Genomic DNA, 27,160 nt, shown 5'->3' with positions numbered 1-27,160 from the left:
TCTCTCTCTCTCTCTCTCTCTCTCTCTCTCTCTCTCGCTCTCTCTCGCTCTCGCTCTCGCTCTCGCTCTCATTTTCTTAAGAAAGTAGGTGGTAATGTAAAACAGGATGAAGACTGATTTTTTTAAACAATTTTTGTAATCTGTCGATAACTGAAATGTCTATAATCATTAGGATCCTTATTACATATTAGCTTTGGTTTCCGGGTTTGAGCCGCGTGAATTCTTTTTTGTCTGATGGAACCAGACAAAGGAGAATTTACGCAACTCAAACCCGGAAACCAAATTTAATATTCATGAACACTGCGAAAGCCTCAAATATCAAAACATTAGGATCCTTATGACCACCAAAAGAATTTAGCGTTAGTGCCACATTATAGCGCTAAAACCTAATCTACAATATACTCTTCGCTTTCTGTTTCTTATTTTTATCTTTTTCTTACTAAAGGCTCAAGGTTTAAATCAGAAAAAGATAAAGAGACAAAACAGGAAGCAAAGAGCACATTGTAGATCAAAGTTAAGAGATGCCGCTTTGTTTTCTTCCTATTAAAATCTTTCACAGGATAAGATTAAAAAATGTTGACAAAATAGTGGTCCTACATATTTCCATTTTCTCTCCTACTAAGACCCTAACAGAATTTCTATCCTAGATATTTGAAGAAATAATGATAAAAAATGATAAAAAATACCATATTTGAAAAATGATTTTCTAAAAAATGATAAAAAATACCATATTTGAAAAATGATTTTCTATTTAATATAAAAAAGCTTTAAGATTGATTTTGGTTAGATAACTAAATAGTTCATTGATGTTAAGTTGCTCTGTTAAGCGATTTATTAAAAAATATGTTTTCAATTTTAAAAAATTTACATTAATAGAGATGAAATAGAATTAGATCACATTAAAAGAATCGATGTAATAAAGTAGAGATATTTGATAATATAATACGATTGAACATGATATAATTTGCATAATCGTATCGTTTTTGAGATTATACCATACTTTATTTTTTTTATGAATTATTATAGTAATACTGTGTTTATTTAATCCTAATGTGTTAAAAAATAATGTTCGGTTTTGATATTTTAGGCTTTCACGGTGTCCATGCATATTAGATTTCGTTTCCGGATTTGAACCGCGTGGATTCTTCTTTGTTTGATTCCGACGTTTCGCGAACATTTCAGTTCCTCCCATCGGGTCGTTCCTCCCTGATGAAGCGGACTGAAATGTTCGCGAAACGTCGGAATCAAACAAAGAAGAATCCACGCGGCTCAAACCCGGAAACCAAATCTAATGTTCAGTTTTATTTTTATGTAGTTTTGATAATTTTGTGTTACTTTCACATATATGTAAACTTCTAAAATATAATATTTAAAATATAAACATTTATTTTATTATTACATTAGCTGAAATCCTAATAGGAATTCAATAAGATTTCTCTGATAGGCCTTAAGATCAAACACGAATTGTAGTTCTGGTCAAAATAAAGTTTTTAATCAGGAAGAAATATTTTATAAAAACTTGGCAAATAATTTGTTACATGACATTTAAGGAGCTTTTCGTTTTATATTAGTAGATCCCGATTGATATCCAATTAGTTAGGACTTCATTAAAGCCTTATAATGGTATTTTTATATCGATGATTGAAGGAAAGGAAGGATTTTGGATTCTCAGAATTTGGATGTTTCTGAATTTTTATAAGAAACAGAAGTTGTTTTTTCCACTCAAAACACTATTAGCTTACTCATTGTCATATTAACACAAATATTTAGAAGAAGCAAGCAAGCGAGTTCGGCATTGTTTTGAGAGGAAAGGTTCGTTCGCATTATTTAAATCGCGCGAAAATAATTTGCGAGATGATTAAACGGCGTTCGCCGGGCCGCAGGAGCAAGTTGCTCAAGAGTAAAGAGAGATTACTTACTTAGGGTTGATAGATACTACCGCAGACGTCATAGAAAATGATCGTAATCGTTCGTGGTTGGAAATAAACGGCGCGCCGCTGCCGTAACGCGAAATTGTAGCGAGAATGCAGTTTCGCGATTCTGGTTTGATTCGACCGCCGCGCACTTTCGCTCAGTCGCGGTTTTAGCGAATCGCGGCCGTCATTAGAACAAACCGCGCCGTGTTCGTGGCGAGTTTTAAGCAAAAAGTGTCTTTATACCGAGTGATCCAGCATTATCTATTCCTAAAAATTACATACGTTCATTGAGAAAAAAATTATATTGAAATCAACAAATATTTCCTTGATGGGTGCCATTAACATATTTATTTAAATCTACATTCTCTTCATTTAAATGAAATATTGTTTATTTAAATTAGATAAACAATATTTGATTTAAATAAAGAGAATGTAGATTGAAGTAAATATGTTAATGGCACCCATTAAAAAAATATTTGATAATTTTAATATATATTTTAATATATATTAAAATAATTAATATAATTATTTTAATATATTTTAATATATATAAAATAATAATTTAATATATATTTTAATATATATTTTAATATATTTTTCTCTCAGTTCCATTGACATTCTTTCGTTAATTTTTATGAACAATAACCACCTTCTATTAAGTTGTCGTAAATAAAATAGTCTTTTTAAATTTTCCGGTTATATACAGGATATCCCAGAACAACCTCTGAGGCTCTCATGGAGACATAGTACGGATTAAGGTGTACATATACAGAGAGAACGGTCTGGTTGAATCAAATAGACACTTCTTTAGGTTAGTCCAAATGAATTTTTTGGTTGATCGAACAAAATTTTGTTTGACGCAACAAAAATATTTATTTGCGGCTTAGTTTCAAAGAAATATTTCTGTTGTGTCAACCAAATAATTTGTTTGAACTATTCTAGAGAAATATTTATTTGATTCAATAATTCGTTTTTTCTGTGTATGAATCCTATACACGGAGAAAAATAATTTGCTGGACCAGCAGAAAATTAGCTTATTTTGCTATAAGAACCACGATAGATTTATATAAGCAGTTGCAGTTTTGCTCCGATAGAAAATAAATTTGCTAAGGATACATTATTTTGCATCAATAGCAAATTAACGTGATTCTTAAGAATAGACTATTCCAGAGAAACATTTATTTGATTGAATAGTTCGTTCTTTTTATGTATGAAGTTCTCTGTGTATGAATCCTATACACGGAGAAAAATAATTTGCTGGCCCAGCAAATTTTCTGCTGGTCTAGCAAAATTTTTTCGTTATTATATGGACAGCAAAAAGATTTGCTAAGAGTACTAATCACTATTTGCTGAATCTACAAATTATTTTGCTATAAGAACCACGATGGATTTATATATGCAGTTACAGTTTTGCTCCGATAATAAATAAATTTGCTAAGGATACATTATTTTGCATCAATAGCAAATTAACGTGATTCTTAGGAATAGACTATTCCAGAGAAACATTTATCTGATTCAATAGTTCGTTCTTTTTGTGTATAAAGTTCTCTGTGTATGAATCCTATACACGGAGAAAAATAATTTGCTGGCCCAGCAAATTTTTTGCTGGTCTAGCAAAATCTTTTCGTTATTATATGGACAGCAAAAAGATTTGCTAAGAGTACTAATCACTATTTGCTGAATCTACAAATTATTTTGCTATAAGAATCACGATGGATTTATATAAGCAGTTACAGTTTTGCTCCGATAATAAATAAATTTGCTAAGGATACATTATTTTGCATCAATAGCAAATTAACGTGATTCTTAGGAATAGACTATTCCAGAGAAACATTTATCTGATTCAATAGTTCGTTCTTTTTGTGTATAAAGTTCTCTGTGTATGAATCCTATACACGGAGAAAAATAATTTGCTGGCCCAGCAAATTTTTTGCTGGTCTAGCAAAATCTTTTCGTTATTATATGGACAGCAAAAAGATTTGCTAAGAGTACTAATCACTATTTGCTGAATCTACAAATTATTTTGCTATAAGAATCACGATGGATTTATATAAGCAGTTACAGTTTTGCTCCGATAATAAATAAATTTGCTAAGGATACATTATTTTGCATCAATAGCAAATTAACGTGATTCTTAGGACAAATATACTCAAATTTTTTCTATCCTGACAACGAAATTATTGTTGTTTTGATAACGAATAATTTGTAAAATTATTTACGTCAACTAAATTTTTTTGATGTCACTACGAATATGCAGCAACGACGATTTTACTAAAAGAGCAAAATCATATTTCTCCGTGTACTGTTTTGCGATATTCGCAATAATTATCGAGATATTAATTGAAGAAGATTTGTGAATAATCACGCGAGATATGGTAAATGAGCTATAATGGCGACGTGTACTTGTATATTAGATCGAACTGAACAAAAAAGTCCTGTATCTTTTTCTAATAACTTTGTAGATTCTTAGTTATTAATTAGAGAACATTAATATATTATTGCAAGCGACCATCCCCCCGTCAATTTTCTTTGATTAATTATTAAAAATCTACAAAGTTATTAGGAATATGTGGTAGAGAACTTTTTTGTTCAATTTGATCTAATCTACTCGATAACAATCATCACCACTACAGCTTATCTATCATGTCTCGCGTGATCATTCAAAAATCTTTTTTAATTAATATCTCGATAACTATTTAATTAATATCTCGACAACTATATCTCGAATATCACGGTAAAGGACTTTTATGTTCATTTCAATCTATACTATGCCTCCACGAGATTTATTGAAACTTGAAACATATATTTTATTAATCAAAATAGTTTCTATTCACTTCAATATACTTCTCTCAACGCGATGCAAGCGCATTAATGCCTTTCTCATAAAAGCGGAAAAACGAAAGGCAATAAACTCGTCGTGAATGTATTTTTTACATCATTCTTGAACTTTTTCCTTCAAAAATCTGTTGAAGTATTTAAGTAATAGTCTGTCAGTGGAAGGTCAAGACAATAAGGAAGGTGAGGGAGAACTTCACACTTCAATTCTGCAAGATTTTTCACAGTTTGTTTTGCAATGTGTGATCGAGCATTATCGTGAGGCAATAAAACTTTACATTTGTTGACTAACTGGATATGCAGATTTCGTATATAATATGCATAACATTTATTAGAAATATTATTATAATATAGAAAAAAGGCACATTTTTTCTAAAAAAAATGTTAGACCTTGCATGAACTTCTACCAAAGAAGTAATATTAATTAGAATTTGAGAAATCTATAAAGTTATTAGGAAAAAGATACAGGACTTTTTTGTTCAGTTCAAATTCAGTTCAAAAGCTTTTATTATCAATTCTAAGATTAATATTAAACATTAATAATGATAAATTATATAATATTATGATGAATAAATATTAATAATAATAATAAATATTAATAATAATTATTAAAATATTAGAAGCCTCTAAATGATTTCAAAAGTAATAAATATCTTAAAACGTACGATTGAAATAATATCTAGGTAACCCTTAAAATATTTGTCTCATTTGCTAAACTATTCTCACCCCATATTCGGACATAGTTACAATTATTTACTGTCTATTGATGATGATTTTATAACAATTACAATAATCTATGAACATATTTTATAAACTATGTACTTTTCATATCGAATAAATTCCCTATAAGTTTGTAATTAACTGTACAACTGATTTAAGCAGCTATCAAATTTGATAACTTTCAGGTTATAATAACGTGAAGTTATAATTCTAAATAATTTCCTTAAATTAAGCAATTTTGCTCCTGCGTTGCCAAATGCCCAGCTATTGTGACATTCACTTCAATATGCAAATTTCGGCTCGAGTACAAATATATCTCAGTCACGCGATTCAAGTATGTTAATTTCTAATACTCTCACGGTGCATTTTTTAAATATCAATTAACGGAATTGTTCAGCAAAAATGCTCCACGCGTGCAATAGAAAGTAATACGCGAGGGGACAGAGAGTCGCCACGTTCGCCCGGTCGCGTGTTTCGAAGATGAATTATTGGCTCTCGAAACGAGTTTTCTCGCGAGTATATCGCAATCACTCACTCAATTAACACATTACTTCCGCATTCACGCGGCCGATCAATTAACGCACGTTGGCGTGCTGAATTCATACTGTGGCTGTTGAAAGATCGATTCGAACGGCTCACCGGTCCTTCTGACGACGCGACCGATCGATTATGTGCCGCTGACAAAGGCCGCGTTTTTATTACGGCGACCCGCTCTCAAGAAGAGACGTTATCCGTAACGACCATGTCCTACGCGCGGCCACTCGGCTCGTAGGCGGCGCGCTGACATTTGCATGACGCGTTGACCAATAGTCTAGGCGATTGCGAAAGCCCCGCTGAAAACCTGCGTGCACGTTGTAGTACGTGCCCGGCTACAAATTGACAATTCCGTGGCGACGCGTTGCGCTGTGAAAAAGGGTCGCCCGGAACGAGCGAGGTCGAGTTAAACGAACGCAATTTCAGGTTTGTGCATGGCAAGCTAGCACTGCACTTATTCGAAATCTCCCACCTTTGATCTTTCGTTTGTGCGAAACAAGCTTAACCTTTAGTTCAGTGAGACAATCATAAAGCTGGCACATTATTAGTCACATTTAGCGTCCGATTTGCTCAATGTTTCTACGAGAATCAGTTGCTCACATTATGCAATTGGATCAATCTTTCGGTAGTTGAACGAACGCGGAAAGAAAGAATATTCTTGTTTGGAGAATATTTTTATTGTTGAAGTTTTGAAAATAAGATTAACGTTAAAGAGAGATTATATGGCGTTGAATGAAGATAAATTAGTTTTCAATCAAGACGAATATAATCAAGTTAACACAGTTATTTTCTCATAGAATATTACAGTATTGATATTCTTTGTTATATACTATCAGTTTTTAATTAAGGCGAATATAGTTAATCATTTTCTCATATATAAACAAGAATATCAGTATTATCAGTTATATATGAGAAAATGATTGTGTTTGCTTGACTATATTCGTCTTGATTGTAGATTAATAATATACAGAAAGTCCCAGACTCTCCTGTACACAGAAAGAAAGAATATTCTTGTTTGGAGAATATTTTTACTGTTGACATTTTTAAAATAAGATTAACGTTAAAGTGAGATTATATAGCGTTGAATGAAGGTAAATTAGTTTTCAATCAAGCAGAATATAGTTAAATTAACACAATCATTTTCTCATATATAAATAAGAATATCAGTATTATTGGTTATGTATGAGAAAATGATTGTATTCATTTGACTATATTCGCCTTGATTGAACTAATAATATACAGGATGTCCCACACAGACTCTCCCCTGCAATTTTTGTGGAAACGGATTGAACATAAAAGTTTTATACCATTTTGCTATATTCGCAATAATAGTCAAGATATTAATTGAAAGAGATTGATGAATAATCACACGCGATATAGTAGATGAATTGTAGTGGCAATTATATTGTTGTGTGCTTGCACATTAAATCAAATTGAAAACAAGAAAGCTCTTTATTATTTTGCAAATAACCACATAGATTTTTAGTTATTAATAAAAGAAAATTTTTACATCATTGTATATGATAATGCACAAATCTTTTTTAAGTAATATCTCGAGATTTATTGCGAATATCGCAAAACGATATGGGATCTTTATGCTCACTTGGATCCGTTTTACGTTCCTACAAAAATTGCGGAGGAAAGTCTGGAATATCTAAGCATATATATAAGCAAGTATATTAATATTGTTGGTTATACATGAGAAAATAATTGTGTACATTTGAGTATATTCGTCTTGACTGTAACTAATAATATATATAGAATATTAGTATTGCAATATTCTATGAGAAAATAATTCTGTTAATTTGACTATATTCGTTTTAATTGAAGACTAATTTATCTTTGTTCAACGCCATATAATCTCATTTTAACATTAATCTTATTTTTGCCAACAATAAAGATATTCTCCAAACAAGAACATTTTTTTTCTTTTGTATGAATTCAGAAAACATTAATTATGTATTACAGCAAATAATTAGCTATTTTTACAAGTATCTTTTTAACTTGAAAGTGTAAAAATTGTCCGTAATTTATTTACTATTATATTCTTTCTCTTTTTCTATAATCGGCAACAAAAATGTTACAACATTTCCTAATTTGACGAGTTTCAAAGCAAATAAATTATTTTTCGGCTTCATGAAACTTTTACTGTTGACTAAATAGTTTGCAATTTAAATTTCCACGTAAAATGATCGACTTGACTCGATTTTTACACAATTTTCGCTCAATTCTTATTTAATTTTTATTCAACTCGTTTATAGTTTGCGCAACAAAATTCGTATAATCTTGGGACTAGGTTCTCCTTATCCTTATTTTTTTCCAGCGGAATTACTGCTTCAATTTTACAACAGCTCTAGCTGTTGAATAATTTCATGTTAAAATTTCTACGTCAGATCGTTGACAAAACGCAATTTTTATTCAATGTGGTTTAATTATGGTATGTGCAAAATTTGCGTTATCCCGAAATCCCGAAACCCCAATATTCCGAAATTTTTATTCAACTCGTTTACAGTTTGCGCAACAAAATTCGTATAATCTTGGGACTAGGTTCTCCTTATCCTTATTTTTTTCCAGCGGAATTACTGCTTCAATTTTACAACAGCTCTAGCTGTTGAATAATTTCATGTTAAAATTTCTACGTCAGATCGTTGACAAAACGCAATTTTTATTCAATGTGGTTTAATTATGGTATGTGCAAAATTTGCGTTATCCCGAAATCCCGAAACCCCAATATTCCGAAATTTTTATTCAACTCGTTTACAGTTTGCGCAACAAAATTCGTATAATCTTGGGACTAGGTTCTCCTTATCCTTATTTTTTTCCAGCGGAATTACGTGCTTCAATTTTACAACAGCTTTAGCTGTTGAATAATTTCATGTTAAAATTTCTACGTCAGATCGTTGACAAGACGCAATTTTTATTCAATGTGACTTAATTATGGTATGTGCAAAATTTGCGTTATCCCGAAATCCCGAAACCCCAATATTCCGAAATTTTTATTCAACTCGTTTACAGTTTGCGCAACAAAATTCGTATAATCTTGGGATTAGGTTCTCCTTATCCTTTTTTTTTTTCCAGCGGAATTACGTGCTTCAATTTTACAACAGCTCTAGCTGTTGAATAATTTCATGTTAAAATGTCTACGTCAGATCGTTGACAAGACGCAATTTTTATTCAATGTGACTTAATTATGGTATGTGCAAAATTTGCGTTATCCCGAAATCCCGAAACTCCAATATTCCGAAATTTGTTCTTCTTTACCCGGTTTATTTTTCGTTGTTTGTTCTCGTATATTCCATTCGGCTCGTACGTCACGAAACGAGACGTGAAATCGGATTGCACAATCGTTGCCGAGCTACGACACGCGCGAATCCGTTAATCCGCCGTGTTAATCGTGAGAATGTCGCAGTCGCGCGCGCGAGTCTCTCTCGCGGCCGCGATCGCGAAAGTGATCGTTCGATCGTCATAATGGAGCGCAATGCACGCTGAAATTGGTCTCACGAAAATCGTACCGATCGTGGCCGCGACAGGTCCTTGCGTCATTGCCGTTTAAAGGATTAGCAACGGTGGTGGCCGTCGTCGGGCTACCGGTATTTAGCTTTCACTTAATCCGATTGAAACGTGGCGAGGCGTAATTCGCGCGTTCCGCGCGGACGTAAATAAAGCGTGGATGATAAATGGCGATTATAAATCGCCCGTTCCTGGATGGGGCCGAAGTGGCCCTTGCGAAATTCGTCAGGGAACTCGCGAGTCATGCGCGCACGCCGATAAAGTTGCGATCGACAGGATTACGAAAAAAGAGGAACGAGAGCGAGTCAGCCTCGAGAAAGGAAGAAGCGCCCGCGAATGCACTGAGCTTAAATAGAGCCTCCTTTGACCTTTACCAGGTCAACAGACTCACTTGTCTTTCTAATAGTTCGTATCGTGTCTGGGTACGAGTGTCTACGATCATTGCTGATTACTCGACTAATCTGTCCTTTTTTGACAATTTGAAGTATCATTTACTATCATATCATACACAAAAAAGATCAGTGGAATGTAAGGATATATAATATGTAATCGCTTAATGATGTAATTGATTAAAAGTTAAAGCGTAAGGACTTATTATTAACGCATAACAGATACAAAAACAAGTCGAGTTAAACCGACTCAACCTCAATGTTGTAACTTTGAAACTCACAAGGGACGTTCAAGAAATATTATGTCTACTTTTCAAAGATATATATTTCTGAGAAATAGTTACCCCGAGACAAGTTCGACGATATTAATATTGCTAAATTATTATTGTAAATTAATATTGTAAATATAATAATATTACCGCATAACTTGAGAGAACATTGACCAAAAATCGGGGATCAAAATTTGACTAATGATGAAACTAATAACTACGTATGAATATATAATTTTTTACAATAAAGTCAACAGAATAAAAGGTTATATATTTATAAGCAGTCACTAGTTATTGGTCTTTCCGATTTTTTAACTATGTTCTTATTACACACAGCAATGTTATATATCGTTGAACTTGTCGAGTATTTTTAAAAAATATACAGGGTGTTCTAGTAAGAAGAACATATAAATATCTTCTTCATTTTTAATGATGAAATGTTTAGAGCATAATTTGATTTTGAAGAAGAAATACCATGGAAGGAGAATTTTTTCGTAAGCATTTTTTTTTTTTATTTTTTCGAATACTATCTGAATACTGTCTTGGAATTTAACCGCTTTGTTTATGTTCAAGATGTTCTCAGGGTCATAACTCAGATATGCTTCAATGCATTTTAACATCCATTACAAGATGCAATAAAAAATGCATGCTTTCTTACAAAAAATACCGGGGATCTTCAAAAATTTCGAAAAAAATATTCCTCTCCTCCTTCTATGGTATTTCTCCTTCGGAACCACTTTATACATCTTTGCGAGGTAGAGACGTAACATTTCGTGAATAATCCTTGTCAGTTCCTTTACACAATTTTTTCCAATGTATGAGTAAGATATAAAGTCAAAATTTATGTCATAATTTATATATCATGATAATTAGTTAGTAGCGTATTCGAATACTTTTTTAATCTGACATACAAAGATTTACCATATGTATAGTTGTCGACAGAAATGTTGCAAAATCTTGTAATTTAACAAGTTTCAAAACAGACCACCTCACAATTTTCATCTGCTCCAAAAAAATTGATAAAAAACATATTTGTGAAAACAAAGTTTAATTCAAGCAACAATAAAGCAAACAAAAATTTAGTTTAAGCAACAATAAAGCTCAACACTCAACACGTTATTAGGCTATTTACCATGTTATTTACTTAACTTATAACCAGAAATAGAATTATTTATGTTATACAGTTAGATCTTTTGTGGTAAAATTGAAAAGACACATATCATGAATACAGCAATGTTTCAGTTTCGTTAATCTTTTATTGTTAACAACATTTTATGGTCCAAATTGCCAAGTCAACTTATTGAATAGACTCGAATTTATTTTTCAAATTTGACTTGCGATTGCAACAAAATTTGCGTGATCTCAAAACTTAGTTCTTTTTATCCGGTTCTTTTTCCCAATATATTATATCGTAGCACTTTGCGTTCGTGCACGATGGGAACGACCAGAAAAATTGATGAGTTTTGGCCTGGTGAATGTTAAGGTTTTATTGAAGCTTACTGTACACTTGAAATTATACTGTACACAGTATCCAAGAGACGATCTCGCGTTGCAGGTGAGCGCGAATCGCGCGAGGGTTGGAGGATAAAATTGAAGAGATTGATTATTCAGGACGAATTTAATGAAACGCTGCTCTATACACAATTTGTCGTCTCACACTTTCGCATTCATTCGCGCGAGTTACGAAACTTATCGTCTCTAGCCACTTAATTTTTAAATATATCGCACTCTCTTTCTCTCTCTTTCTCTCTCTCTCTCTCTCTCTCTCTCTCTCACTCTTCCCTGGCCGTCGTTAAGCGACCATCGCGAGATTCCAGGCAAATTGCAATTTTAGCGCGCGAGGCCGCGCGACGTTGCGCAAAGCTTCCATGGCGCATTCGGTCGCTCGTACTCACCCGAGAGAGAGAAAGAGAGAGAAAGAGAAAAAGGGGGGAAGAGAGAGAAAAAGAGAGAAACAGAGATAACAATGCCACTCCTCGCTCGCCACGCGATCGCGGAAAATCGCCGATAAACAAGCGCACCAAATGCGTACGAGCCGCAACATTGCGGACCAAACCAGTCCCCGACGTGTTCGCGCGGTATCGCGCGCGAACTTTTCCTCTTGAATCTATTTATTTTCGCGCTGATCTTGTGTATAAAAAATATACCTATATATATATATATATATATATATATATATATATATATATATATTACTTTAACGGAGACTACGCGATACTGTTATGCGATTCTTCTTTTTTTTTTTCTTTATCATCGCACATGTAATAATCATCAATGAGGGAGCACTCTCTAAATTTCTCCGAGTGAAATTCTACTCGAAAAGTAACGCGAGTCAGTCGAGTCACTCGAAGTGAAGTGACTTTTCATTTCAGAGACATCGATATCGAGAAAAATCGCGTTTAAATGTATTCGTTCAATTTTGAGAGCACTTATATGGATATCGACTGAATAGTCAGTATATTGAATGAAATATCGAATAATCTTTACTTTCGATAAAACCTACGAAAAACCTTTACTGCGATATTTCTGTTCTTAATACAATAAAAATATTGAGAAAGAAATATTTTATTTATTGTATTAAAATTGAGCTTTATTGAAGTGAAAATATTAATTTGTTAATATAAAACATTGCGCATGTATTATAGAAGTATTTACTAACATTGCATAGAGATATGTAAATGAACCAAAAGCTCAGATTTATAGATAAACAAAATAGAGAGCAGTGTTATTTTTCCAGAAATCCTTGACTGTGATTGGTCAATTGGTTTACTGATACGTTTTACTGCATACATATATATTCCTATGTGCCATGACCTTAAATATATTAATACTCTTATTATAAAATATATACTTTTCATATGAAATATTCACTCTCTAGCTTAGAAGTGCTTATTCGACCTTTTATTCGTATTTTTTTTAACTGTTATATCGCATTGAAATAATATCGAATATTCGATCGTTTCGAATATCGATAACATCTCTATTTTTCATTCATACAGAATGATTTTTTCACTCAAAATCGTCAAGTGAATATTTTCATTCAAAATTGAACAGCTGTTCTCTAATGTTTATTGACATACATAAAACCTAATGCATCTGGGCTATTAGGATTTTCAGATCGTATGCATTATTGATCCATTTTTTATCTAATTATTGAAACAAACAGGAACGATGTGTTAAGTAATCTGTCACTATGATAGTTTTATGTTAATGTCTAGAAACAAGTGTGTAGGATTAGGAAATACTACACGGAGAAAGTGTTATAATTCTTTTTCATTTAAATGCTCTTAAATTTTACCATGTTTTTAAACGATAATGTATTTCTTTCATAGTAGATACGTGTCTCAGTTCTTAAAATATAAACGACGTACACAGAAAAATATCATTCTAATGATAAGAAAAGCAATTAGCTTGCTTTCCATCCTTTGAGTATAATGATTATCTTTTCAACAAAAGATATTTTTATTATAATAATCTTAAAATATACATCACAAATTTTGAAAAGCTCATTATCATGTTCGCAAAAGAGGAATTTATTCTTTTTGCAAGAATGTTATAAAACTTTGTCGAGGAAAAATTTGTGATATACATTTTAAGCAAATCGAATTTTTTAAATCTAGTATTCTTGATTTATTAGGTTCTAAGTTTATTAAGATTTAGAATGTATTTAAAATAAAATTTGTTTATGCTTATGACATAAATTTACGATAAATTTGTAGATATGCGAACTTATGAAATACTTGAAACAAATGTAACATTTAATTGAATGCAGAATGCATTTCTCTGTGTGTAAAAGGAAAGGATAATGAATTACGGTCGAATATGTCTCGACCGTATTCCTCGGTTACGAAATTCTATAACAACTTTCACTGCAAAATTCTCTCCGTGTAGTGACCTAATTATACCGCGTGTTAATATCATGCCGGTCTTTGTACTCCGCCGTCACAGGAACAAATTCACTGATCGACAGAAACATTCACTCGTATGGATAAAGAATCCACTCCAAGTTCCAGTTAAACATTCACTCTCGCGATGCCGAGCGGCGGAATTAATTTCACTGTCGCCTCTCTCGTGCGAATGTTCGTTCGCACGTTTCGAGTGGGATTTCACTCCGCGCGATTCAGAGAGAGTACGAAGACGTCGGTCTGAGGATTCACACTTGAATTCACAATGCACACGAACGGGACGAGCCGCCGGTCGAATTCCAGGGTGTAAGCCAGCGGTGTAAACCGACCCGATCGCCCGGACTGGTCAAGAGCTGATCGCTCCGGCGAATGTGAGGACGGAAATGTGATCGTCGCGAGGACGCAAGAGAAAGAGAAAGAGAGAGAGAGAGAAAAAGAGAGAGAGAGAGGGGGGGGGGAGAAACAGGAAGAGAGACAGCAGCCGGGCTACCGGCTGATCATCCTCGACGATCGACGTCTCGCCTCATCTCCTCCAGCGATTTATGAAAATCGCCTCGCGCCTCTGTACCATAAAGGACCGATCGAATGCAATTGACTCATGAAAGTGCCATACCCCTTCGCGGTAATTCCACATCGTTCTCGAGGGTGTCGCGTCGCCGACGCTGCCGCCGCCGGCGGCGTTCCTCCCCGGCAGGACTCCGCCGTCCCTTCGAGTCCACCGCCGGCGATCCTTCTTCTTCTCCTCCTCCTCCTCCTCCTCCTCCTCCTCCGCCTCGTCCTCGTCGCTGTCCTCGTCGTCCTCGTCCCCATACGCCCTGACGCGACGTCTCACTGCGCACACTTCCTGCGCGACGCGACGCCGACGGCGCGATCGCTCCGCGCCGGTGGAGTCCTCCGAGGATCGTATCCTGATGATGGTCGCGCCGTTGCGCTCGCTGGTGGCCGAGAAGTGCGGCTCACCGTCGGCCGGGTCGACCTTGCCGCGCGTCCCGGAGCGATCCTCCCGCTCCTCAGGATCATTCGCGAACACCTCGATCGCGGTCTTCGTGTCCGGCAGGAGCGCGAGTCCTCGCTCGGGCGAGACGTCGACGTCGAGTTGTCCTTCGGGCGCGCCACGCACTTTGCTGTGTTCCCGCAGGTACTTGGCGGAGAACATCCGGTTGCTCTCGTACCAGGACTTGGCGCTAAAGCCTTTTGGATCCTTGCCGCCGCTGTCCTCGCGGCTCTCTAAGGACTCGTCCTTCCGACCCGGCGGCGTCAGCGGCCTCGAGTGTCTGTCTGATTTCTTGTCGAGCTCCTCTCGACCTCTGCTGCGCAGGGACGCGCGTCTCTTCGCGGAGGCGTCGCGCTCCTTGAAGGAACTCGTTCTGTTGACCGTCGTCGCGTTGTCCGTCTCCTTGAACGGGCTGGCGTGCAGCTCATCGTCCTGCGTCTTGAAGGATACCTTGCCGAACTCGATGTACCGCTCGTTCGCGGTCTTCCTGTCGATGTTGTTATCGTAATCGTGATAGAGCGTTCGGCCGGGACTCCCCTCCTCGTCCTCCTTGAAACTGTTCCTCTTCTCTGAGTCATTCGCGTGGTCCTTGTATGAAACTCCGCCGAACTCGATGCTCTTTTCCTTAAACGAATTCCTCTTACCGGAATTCTCGCTAGTGTGCTTCAACGAGTTGCTCCTGCCTGATTCGTCATCGAAATTCCTCAGCACGATCCTGCTGACGCCACCTGAATGCTCCTTGGAAGAAACTTTCCGCTCCACGTCGTCGTGCGTGGAATCCTTCAGATAGGTTCTTTCAAACGCACTCTCCTGCATTTTGAGAAAACCCTTCCTGCCTGTTTCCACGTTTGTATCCTTGAAAGAATCCTTGCGACACAAATCCTCTTGGTCCTTGCCGAAATACGTACTTTTAACGGAGATCTCGAGCGGATTCTTCGAAACATGTCTCTTATAGACATCGTTATTCTGATCCTTGAACGACGTCCTTCTCGTCAGACTGGACTCGCGGTCCTTGCTGCTGGTCCTTTTGGATTCCGCTCGGAAGGAATTCTTCTTGCTAACAGGCTCTCGATCATGTTCCTTCAGAGACTCTTTCCTGATCAGGCTCGGATCCTTGGGCGAACTTCTTCGGTCCAAGTCCCTTCTGGGTTCGAGGAGGGCTCGGTCGTATCTTTGTATCCTCACGTCAAAATTCTCCGGCGAGCCCTCATAAGTGTAGCTTCTCCTCTTCGAGCTGTCTCTCGGCCGCGACTGATCCTCGTCCTCATCCTCCTTCGATCTCCTGTGATGAGTCTTTTCGGCGTTGTAAGTGTCGCTCCTTTTCCGGAAACTGTCGTTCCTGCGAAGCTCACGCTCCTTGTCAGACAGCAGGACCTCGCTCTGTTGTCTCTCCGCACTCCTCGACTGCCGCTCCGCCGATCGATCGTGTCGTCCAACAATCTCCTCACGATTGGGCTGTAACTTGGACTCGCTCGGCCTAAACTCGTCCTCGTGATCGTCCTTCGGCCTCTTGCCGCGTTCGCTGGATCGATTATCGACCTTCTCGGGACTGGGTGATCTCTGCTCCCTCCTAGAGCGTAGCTTGTTCTCCTCCCGCGACTTCAGCCGCTCGATCATCGCCTGGATTCTGCGATCCGGCGACTGGGTGCCGTCCACAGCCAGACTCTCGATCTCCTTCAGCAGGATGTCCCGCTCGTCGAGCGGCTGCTGCTGCGCGTCGTCCCTATTGTCGTTGCTCCTGCCGACTTTCGATGACCTCCCGCGACCCCGTGGCTCCGTATCCTCCCAAGAAAAAGGCTCTTTCTTCTTGGATCTATGAGAGCCGTTGAGAGCCTCTCGCTCGACGGATTCGCCCCGCGGGCGATCTTCTCGCGGTAAGGAACCCACGTATCCTTCATCCCGATACTCCAGGCGGTCCTGCTGCGACTTGTTCAGCTTTGCGCCCACGGGCTCGCTCCTGAATTTTCCATTGGTCAGTCGCGAGTCCTCGTGCTCTTGTCGCCGCGACGACCTCTTCGCACCGCCGCTACCGACGCCGTCGTCCTGCACGATGTCCTTGATCTCCCACGTGCCGAAGTGCTGCCTGCTCTTCCTGTACAAGAGGTCGGCGCTATCCTCCTCCATGGTATCCTCCTTGCCGCATTCCCGCCCGTTCCGCTCCGCCTTGTTGTCATGCTTCGACATGCCAAAGTGATAACGATTGCCGCGCCCGCCGTTCTTGCACAAGCGGCCGGAGTGCACTTCCGGCTCGCGATGGAAGTGATCCTTGGCGAAGGGGGCGGCCCTCGGCGTGTCCTTCACCGCCGAGGGGCCGCGCAGGCGGGACGTCATCTTCGCGAGGAACGGAATCTTGAAGACGAGCGGGTATCGTGTCTCGCCGAAATTGATCGCTCACGCTGCGTTGTGCGTTTATATAGAACGCACAGGGTGGCTCCTGACTACAGATCGGTATGTATAACAATTAATGGTAGGCTGGAGATCTCACGTTTGGACGTTCGGAGAGAAAGAGAGGGGGAGTCAGAGACAGACGGATACGTTACACGGCCTCTGTTTCCTCCGGGGGAACGGTGGACGTCGTTAGTTCTTCTCTCTTGCGCGATCTCCCCGGGCTCGGTAGAGGAACGTAGGCGCGTCGCGCGGCGTTGAGACACGCACGGTTAAGCGTACAAGCACCAACCTATTATTATTCGCGTCTATCGAACCAGCCCAACGGCTACCGTCGACTCCAGCCTGATCCCTGATCCTCGAGCGTCCGCTGCGCGCGTGTACGTGTGTGACGCGCGCGCTCCACGTCGCACGCAGCACCACGGCTACCTGGCTTCACCGGGATCTCTGAGATCGACACTAGAAGGAGCACCCAATAGGCTCATCGGTATTCTTGGGACCGACGGGCGTGTGAGAGAGATCGTGTCAGATGTTCGAGATGCTCTCGTCGTTTCTGAACGAATGAACGAGGAACAGAGAGAGCTGGGAGAGCTGCGGATCGACGAGTCGCGCGGGTCCTTCACAAATTCACATCGCTTGCACACGACTCCGAGCAGAAGCCACGGCTCATATCGCCGTGGAGTGTGCGAGGACCAAACCGGGCTTCCCTCGATGAAACACTGTGACCAGATCGACGTCGCATCGGGCCAGGTCACGGACGCGACCGCGTAGCGGACGAGGGTCGCGCGTCCGAATCCTCTCCAAGGGGGACCCGTCGAGCACCTTCCCGAATCCTTTATACTCCTCGCGCAAGAGCACACCTTCCAAAGCTCACAGTCACCCCGCGTCTCTCTCTCTCTCTCTCTCTCTCTTACTCTCTTTCTATGAGGTTCCCTTAGGAGTGTAGGTAATATCGCGGGTCCTCGCGCCTCACACGCGAAACTCGCGGCAATGCGAGGATGTCTTCCTCTCGTCCCGAGACAGCTCCTTCTCTCGACGAGAGCGCGCGAGGCCGGCTCTTCGGGACGGAACGACGAGCGCGGAGCAGACGACCCTGAAAGTCGTCTGTGGACTTTCACGAACGCGAGCACTTTGCCGGTCGGAGTCACCACGAGAGTGTGCACCGGAGGAGAGCGTGTTCCTCCTCTCCCGCCCCCCCCCCTCCACCCTGCCGGGCCCCCCGCCGCCCGCGGCCCGTCCCCTTCCTCGGCGTGCCCTCTCTCGCCCGTCTATACCGTCCCCCCCTTTTCGGCCTCCTTCGCGCTCCTTCGCCTCCTATCCACGGTCCTGCGGTCCTCCCTGAGGTGAGGCGGGGCAGCTCGATTCTCCCGTTAATCCGGCGACGGAACCGCTCCGATGCTTCGGGCACCCGCGAAGATATGTCAAGCGCGTAAGCTCTCTCGCGACCTCCTCGCTCAGGAGGTTCATCAGCCTGCGGTCGCATCGGTGCAGAATCGATTAACAGGTAGCTCGCGCTCCGAGGCAGAGCGTGGACGGGAGCGCGGAGACAAGAAGAAAGTTGGCTGGACATGGATTGTCTCGAAACATCAGAATCTCGAGATTTCCCAGAGTATAGAAACGGGACCGATTATGAAATATCTTTTTCTTAAATCAACACGCACAGACTGAAAGAAATTATCCGATAAAAAATTAACAAACGTATATTTTCAATCAAAATACCGATGAATTTTTATATTCAATAAGAAATATCGGTTCATAATTTTTTGATCAGTTTATCTGATGAAATGCCATTTTTAGCGGAAGTATCCGATTAAATTTGATCGATTATAAAATACCTTTTTCTTAAATCAACACGCACAGACTGAAAGAAATTATCCGATAAAAAATTAACAAACGTATATTTTCAATCAAAATACCGATGAATTTTTATATTCAATAAGAAATATCGGTTCATAATTTTTTGATCAGTTTATCTGATGAAATGCCATTTTTAGCGGAAGTATCCGATTAAATTTGATCGATTATAAAATACCTTTTTCTTAAATCAACACGCACAGACTGAAAGAAATTATCCGATAAAAAATTAACAAACGTATATTTTCAATCAAAATACCGATGAATTTTTATATTCAATAAGAAATATCGGTTCATAATTTTTTGATCAGTTTATCTGATGAAATGCCATTTTTAGCGGAAGTATCCGATTAAATTTGATCGATTATAAAATACCTTTTTCTTAAATCAACACGCACAGACTGAAAGAAATTATCCGATAAAAAATTAACAAACGTATATTTTCAATCAAAATACCGATGAATTTTTATATTCAATAAGAAATATCGGTTCATAATTTTTTGATCAGTTTATCTGATGAAATGCCATTTTTAGCGGAAGTATCCGATTAAATTTGATCGATTATAAAATACCTTTTTCTTAAATCAACACGCACAGACTGAAAGAAATTATCCGATAAAAAATTAACAAACGTATATTTTCAATCAAAATACCGATGAATTTTTATATTCAATAAGAAATATCGGTTCATAATTGTTTGATCGGTTTATCTGATAAAATGCCATTTTTAGCGGAAGTATCCGATTAAATTTGATCGGATATAAAAATTGGTCGGAAATATCTGTTTGTTAGTTTTTTATAATTTTATATTTTTTCTCAGTGCACACATACACACGTACATTGCTGCAATGCAAATGATTATTTCAACTTTCTAATAGCGTAGACATTGAGAGGCGTAGTACCTATAAAGTTCAACGAAGAATATCGAAAATTTAACTACAACTTGAACGTTAATAAAAACATAATAAACAAGAAAATCAGATAACCACACGAAAGAATGGATGATAATATTGACCATAATAAGAAAATTCAAGAAATAAGATAAAAAATAAGATAAAGAATAAAAAATAAGATAAGAATAAGAAATGATATATTAAAAATAATATAAAAAACAAAGAAATAAGATAAAGATAAGAAATTAGATAATAACACAATTAATAAAGTGCAAATCTTTTTATGTTTGAAAAAGCATTGTTTAGAATCAGTGAACAAATTATTTTGTACATTGAAAGAACTGCAATTATTTATTAAAAGATAGCATGTGCACCTTACGTGAAAAATAAACATAATAAACCAGAAAACGGAAACGAAACATAAGAAACATAATAAAAAATAAAATAAAACAGAAGAAAATTTGTCTGATTTTTTAATGCAAATTCTTTAGATTGTTAATTATCTATTTTTCTAATTGTCCAGTCCGCAAAAATATTGTACCAACATTAAATTGAAAAAACTTGTAATTATGTTACTAAAGATGGTAGCGATGGTATCATGATCTTAAGATGTTATTTTACAGGACTTTTATTAAATCTTAAACATTAATATAAGGTTTTTTTATTATTTCAAGATTGCCTTGTGGTTAAATTAATATTATTTCAGTATCTATTAAAATTAACTATTACTATCTTACCATCTTATCTGACGTTTTAGCAATATTAACTCATCGATGGAGAACATTACAATTACATTCTATTTCCATGCAAAAAAATGTAATTTTCTGAGATATCTTAGCAACATTTTAGCAATAACAACACTATCAGTACAATAAACAATAGAATAAAACAGAAGAAAATTTGTCTCATTTTTTAGGCTAATTCTTTAGATTGTTAATTATTTCTTCAATGGTCCACCTTACATAGCACAAAAATATTGCACCAACATTAAATTCAAAAAGTTTCTAATTATGTTACTAAAGACTAGCGATGTTATCATGATCTTAAGATGTGACTTAAGACTTTCCAAGACTTTTATTAAATCTTAAACATTAATACAAGGTTTTCTTGGTTATTTTAAGATTGCCTTGTAGTTAAATTAATATCATTTCAGTTTGTCTTACATAACAAACCAAACTATTCCCCATGTCATTAAGAAGGTTAGGAATAGTAATTAAATAGCAAAACATTATTAATACAATTATACTAAAAACATGTATTGAACATAAACATTAGTGAACTTATTTTAACAAGCTAGAGCGAGTCAATTGCCACAAGATCTAATTTTCAGGCGAAGCGAAAGTAGAGCCGTTTTCGTCATTTATATTTCCATAAACGTTTCGCGTCTGGCATTCAGCGTTACATATGAAGGGTTTCGTAAGAAATGTTTCCAGAGAATGCGGTGTTAAAAAAAAAATGAGTTCCTGTGTCATATTATCTGTCTATTCTATGATCAGTATCTTTACCCTAATTGCGAATTTACCACGGAACTGGGACGAGCCGGATGGCTGTAGCCGACCGAGAAGCGCGCTGATGTTGTTTACGATGGCCGACACGGAGAAGGAAATGATATATCCTTACGACGACGACGGAACGAGAACGGAAGCGTCGTCTTTCACTCTCGAGCGCCTATGCCGGGCACGCGATCAACGCCGGCAATTAATGGCACGCTTCAAACGTGAAAGGGGCTAAACGCGGAAACGTAAAATAAAGCAAAAAATAAATGAGGAAAAGATTATCCCGGACTCCTCGTTACACCGACATTATACGAGTTTCTGCGAGCGGATCGTCCAGATTACACCTCGTCGAAACTTTCCCCCTAGATTCTTTCATTTGCGCGGCATTTAACTACCGTGTGTAGTTCTCTCGTTCGCTGACGTCACGACTCAGCGATAATGATGATGATGGTGATGATAATGATGATGATAATGATGAGAAGCGCTTATTGAGCGTTCCGCAACGGCAAGCGGCGCAGAAAGGGTTCCTGGGAGAGGGCGAGAAGCCCTTTTCCGCGAGATCCGTAAAATATTGATGCTTGATCCATAAATTCGTGCGGACTTTTAAACAAAATTGGAGTGCATTTTATTCTTGTTAGAACAAATTTTAATTAATACTATATGCGACCTTCTGTTCGACAATTTTTTGCTACCTTTCATGTAATTTCATTATTCCCTTCTCGTAAAACTCTTGCGTTGTTTCGCCAAAGAAATGTTTCAAGTGATTTTTGTCTAAGTGATTTTGTTCAAAGTGATTGTTGTAAGTGAAGAAAAATCACACCTTCTAAAGAAGCGAAGTTTATATGTATTTATAAATGTATAAGTTTGTTAAGGAAATTTTGTATAATAAGCGATGGTAATCCGAGGAAGCACAAGGTCGGATGAATATAATACACGCAAAAAAATTTCAATTGGTGGAACCAAATAGGAACCAACTGAAAATTAGGTGATCAGAAGCGATATCTCTGTTATGAAAACTAATATTTCTGTTGTCGCGATCAATATTCGTCTGAACATTCAACGATATTAGAACTCGATTGAGACAACTGAGAACAATTGATTATACAGAAGCCTCATAAAGGAATTTTTCTGTTCCTACAACCGAGTTTTCGTCTAATCTCTGAGCAACCGAAAATTCGGTTGCACCAATAAAATTGTTTTTTCCGTGTAGATAAGGCAAAATACTCCCAATCTGAAAGAAGGATTTTGTAACAAGTGCCAAAATCTTGTAGTTGTCACTAAATTATTCAGTCAAATAGTGCGAGCCAAACATAATTAGGAAATAACTTAGTTATATAAAGCAAATACGTAGTTCTCAAAACCAAGATTTAGTTGCTTGAACTATATATTTAGATCATCAAACTAGATTCTGAAAATGAACATCAAATTTTGGCAGCAGGAAATGAGGTATTTGATAACTATTACTAAAGCTTGAGTCTTAGATGAAAATTGTGTGTGTATGTGTCTTAAATAATTTATTTATTTTATTCAAAAACTCTCACCGTACTATTTAAACTATTAAATTATTTTTAAATAAGACACCTATATTTTTTATTTTTTACATCGACGTTTCATACGCGAAATTCCGTGGTTTCATTCGATCTTGTAGCGGTCACCTATCCATCTTTTCTCAGACCCGCTCATCCGACGCTTTACTTCATAATCGAACAAAAACTAATGAATCTTACGAGCTATGATAATATTTTCATATTTATAATAAATCCTTATAACTTTCAAGAAATGTCGCAATGCCATATTTACTAAGAAATATTGGAAACAATGACATACGACGAATATCAATAGGTGATATAAGTACAGTTGATAATTGCTAAATATTTCATTGCCTTAACAAGATAAATGTTAATAGTTACCAAATATTTCGTCAATTAGAATTGAATGACTTCATAACACTTACCAAATATCCAATAGTAGTCATTAAATTCTTGGAATGTTAAATATTTGGTAGCTATTACTAAAATCTTTAGTCCATTTGACTGTGATTATATGTTTTTCATATACATCAAATCTGTTGGTTATTATTATAATATTATTATAATAATAACCAACAGCTTGTATATACCGAAAGTGTGGATGCTCCAAACAAAAAAATTTTGAAGAACATTGCTCTACTTTCGCATCTGCATTTGAAAGCTTAAGAATATCGAAAAAGTTTGCAGAAAGATTTCTATACATATATGGTTAGGTTTTCCGTAAAACAAAGCAATACACATTCATATAAGTTCTGTATATACAAGAAATACAAGAAGGATAGCGTGATTATATTAGTGACAATTGTCTTTGCATTATCGACATTGATTGAATTCGTCATCGATTCCAGCATCCCCTTAACTCATTAAGGCCCAAGAGAAAACCGCTAAGGATAGGCTTTCAAAAACCATCTAAATTAGAGCAAAACGTCGAAATTTGTTAAAAAGTAAAAAAAAATTTATGTTGGATTTCAAAATTCAAGATGGCAGACTAATATGTCGCCCCGAAAATTTGAAATTTTGACCTATTTGAGTGAAAATCCGTATAGGGGCGGTTTTGGGTTCGCTGAGTATAAATATGCACTTATTTTTTCAAAATTTTTCAAAACGTACTTTCATTGAAATAAATCAAAATTAAAAATTTTTGGCCGCCATATTGATTTTTAAAGTCAAAATACCATTTTTCTTCTACAGTCTGCTAAAGTATGATGTTTTGTCCCAAAACAAACACTTTCAAAAGGTAGTTTATAATTTGGTTGGATTTTTCGCCAAATAACAAAACTATGTCAAATTTTCGCATTTTTGGGCGGCCATATTGGATCTGTTATTACGAATTTTGAAAAAATAAGTGCATATTCACACTCAGCAAACCCCAAACTCTCCCTATACGCATTTTCACTCAAATAGGTCAAAATTTCAAATTTTCGGGCCGACATATTGGTCCGCCATCTTGAATTTTGAAATCCAACACAATTTTTTTTTCACTTTTTAACAAATTTCGACGTTTTGCTCTAATTTTGATGGTTTTTGAAAGCTTATCCATAGTGGTTTTCTCTTGGGCCTTAATAAGTTAATGTATACCAAACTTTTCAAGTCATGCGAATTCCCGTAAGGCTGAATGTCTTTAATAGTTCTTCGTTAATGCTAATGTGCGCGATCCGTATTCGAATCTTTCCGATTCGAAATTTTCGAATTATTCGGATTCGAATTATAGGAATTCGAATTTGAATCGAATCGAATTTCACTTGATTCGATTTGATTCGATTCGAACTCGAATAGTTCCCACATCTCTACTATTCTTCTAATACCAACTAATGTGCCAACTAGACAGAAATCCGCACGAACTTATGGATCAACCCAATAATAAGGTCGAGCGGCTCAAGAGCGTGCCGCGCGACGATCTCCCTCGTCCTGTTTTCTCTCCATGCGTTTAGATGCGGCTCGCGCGCATAAAACTCGCGACGTCACCCAGGCGAAGGTGGAACCCCTCGCAGGAACTTGGGGAATGTCGTCGGCGCTGCAAGGACGCCGGTGCCCCGACGAACGCGTTCCGCGCGCTTTAATGAGATCCCTTAATGGGGCTGACCGGGCAAAAAAGGGATAATATTCCGCGGGAACGTTACTTAGCGCATGTTTACGTTCGCGGCGAGAAAAGCCAGGCGACAATATCGCTGATCGGGGAGAAAACGGTTGAGGAGAAGGAGGAGGAGGTAGCGGGCGCAGGAATAAGGAGAACGGTCCTTAAACTGCGCGATACGACCTGGCTCGTAAAGTCCCTTTTCCCTTATCTCGCCGAAAGTTACGAGAGCTCCGATGAAATTGCACGCCGCGCTCCGGACCCGCGCTGCGCCAGAAATGGAAAGTTGAAGCTACCACCGATCATCGGCAGGGACGCTTTAAGGACTTCTCGGGCCCCAATAATACAGCGAAATCGACTGTGTGTATGTGCTGTGTGCGCGCGTATTAATAACCAAGGTTATTAATAATCGGGGAGTAAGGCGTTACTTGTAACTACCTTATCATTACAAATTACTCTTTTTTAGTCAAAGACATGGGGAGGGGCAGGAAGGACAGAGTTACTTTGAATACGTTAGTAACGTTAAGTTAGCAACGAAAAGTTAGTACCGATCGTTAGTAACGCTATTATATATTTTTGGGTAACGATAACGAATATAATCGTTATTTTTATTGTTATTTTGCGCACGCAGAGTACATGTATACAGAGGTTTTAAACTCTTCTCCGCAATTTTTGTGAGAACGTAAATTGGATTGACATGAGTTCCATACCCCCCTCCCCCCTCCCGTTTTGCGATATTCGTAATAAATCTCGAGATATGAATTAAAGAAGATTGGTGATCGCGGGATATGGTAGATGAACTATAATGACGTTATCCGCCGTTGTATACTTATCGAGTTACTTATTATGTCAAATTGAACAAGAAAGTCCTCTACCATTTTGCAAATAATTACACCTAAGCAACAAAGAAAATCTTGACCAAACTAAAGTCAGATTGCTCTAATTAAGGCCCAAGAGAAAACCGCTAAGGATAGGCTTTCAAAAACCATCTAAATTAGAGCAAAATTTGTTAAAAAGTGAAAAAAAATTTGTGTTGGATTTCAAAATTCAAGATGGCGGACCAACATGTCGGCCCGAAAATTTGAAATTTTGACCTATTTGAGTGAAAATGCGTATAGGGAGGGTTTGGGGTTCGCTGAGTATGAATATGCATTTATTTTTTCAAAATTCGTAATAACAGATCCAATATGGCCGCCCAAAAATGCGAAATAATTCGCATATTTTGTTGTATTTTATGCAATATATTACAAGATATAAACACTTTTAAGCGTTGCAATTGCAAGAAAAAAACATTTCATACTTGACTTGAGCTTAAAAATAATTTTTTACATGGACACACCATGTGATCACCAATTTTTTGTAGGCGTATATCTTTCGTTAGACTGAAGAAAGTTGTGGGACCGAAACGTTTCTACATTTTGTATATATTAAAATTTTGTTCGTACTATTATTTCCTCGTGCTTGACTCTTATAGGTCCTTTGTTTTCTTGTAATTGATTTTTAATCTCAGAGTCCTCAATACACAGAGAGAACGATTTGGTTGAATCAAATAAACGCTTCTTTGGAATAGTCCAAACGAATTTTTCGATTAATCGAACAAAATTTTGTTTGAAGCAACAAAAATATTTATTTGCGGCTTAGTTCCAAAGAAATATTTTTGTTGTGTCAACCAAATAATTTGTTTGAACTATTCCAAAGAAATATTTATTTGAATCAATAAATCGTTCTCTCTGTGTACAACACGGAAAAAAAGGTTTGGTTGAATTAACCAAATATCTGGTCGAAAATATGAACGATCTAGAAATTTCGATTGAAATAACCCGAATTCTGTTTAAGTTAACAAGATTTTTGGTTGGT

At 37.4% G+C, this 27,160-nt stretch overlaps 1 protein-coding gene and 1 long non-coding RNA gene across 3 annotated transcripts in view; one reads left to right on the top strand and one right to left on the bottom strand.

The window, feature by feature from the left end:
- Positions 1 to 27,160, bottom strand: part of LOC116846861 (four and a half LIM domains protein 2) — a 642,247-nt gene that overhangs the window by 518,041 nt on the left and 97,046 nt on the right. The window contains exon 1 of one of the 2 annotated variants that reach the window (XM_032821219.1): positions 14,692 to 17,708. The exons of the other annotated variant lie outside the window; for it this stretch is intronic. Within the exon in view, the coding sequence (XP_032677110.1) occupies positions 14,692 to 17,403 (2,712 nt within the window). The 5' untranslated portion in view covers positions 17,404 to 17,708. Of the gene's footprint in view, positions 1 to 14,691; positions 17,709 to 27,160 lie in introns of those variants that run through there. 2 annotated transcript variants of the gene reach the window in all.
- Positions 1 to 27,160, top strand: part of LOC116846904 — a 54,036-nt gene that overhangs the window by 17,603 nt on the left and 9,273 nt on the right. The window lies entirely within an intron of this gene.

This window comes from Odontomachus brunneus, unplaced genomic scaffold (genome assembly GCF_010583005.1).
Source record: "Odontomachus brunneus isolate Ranch 3 - 2012 unplaced genomic scaffold, Obru_v1 Obru_scaffold_071, whole genome shotgun sequence".
Taxonomy (NCBI): Eukaryota; Metazoa; Arthropoda; class Insecta; order Hymenoptera; family Formicidae; genus Odontomachus; species Odontomachus brunneus.
The sequence above is the reverse complement of the archived record's forward strand: the minus strand, read 5'-3'. Positions and strand labels throughout refer to the sequence as shown.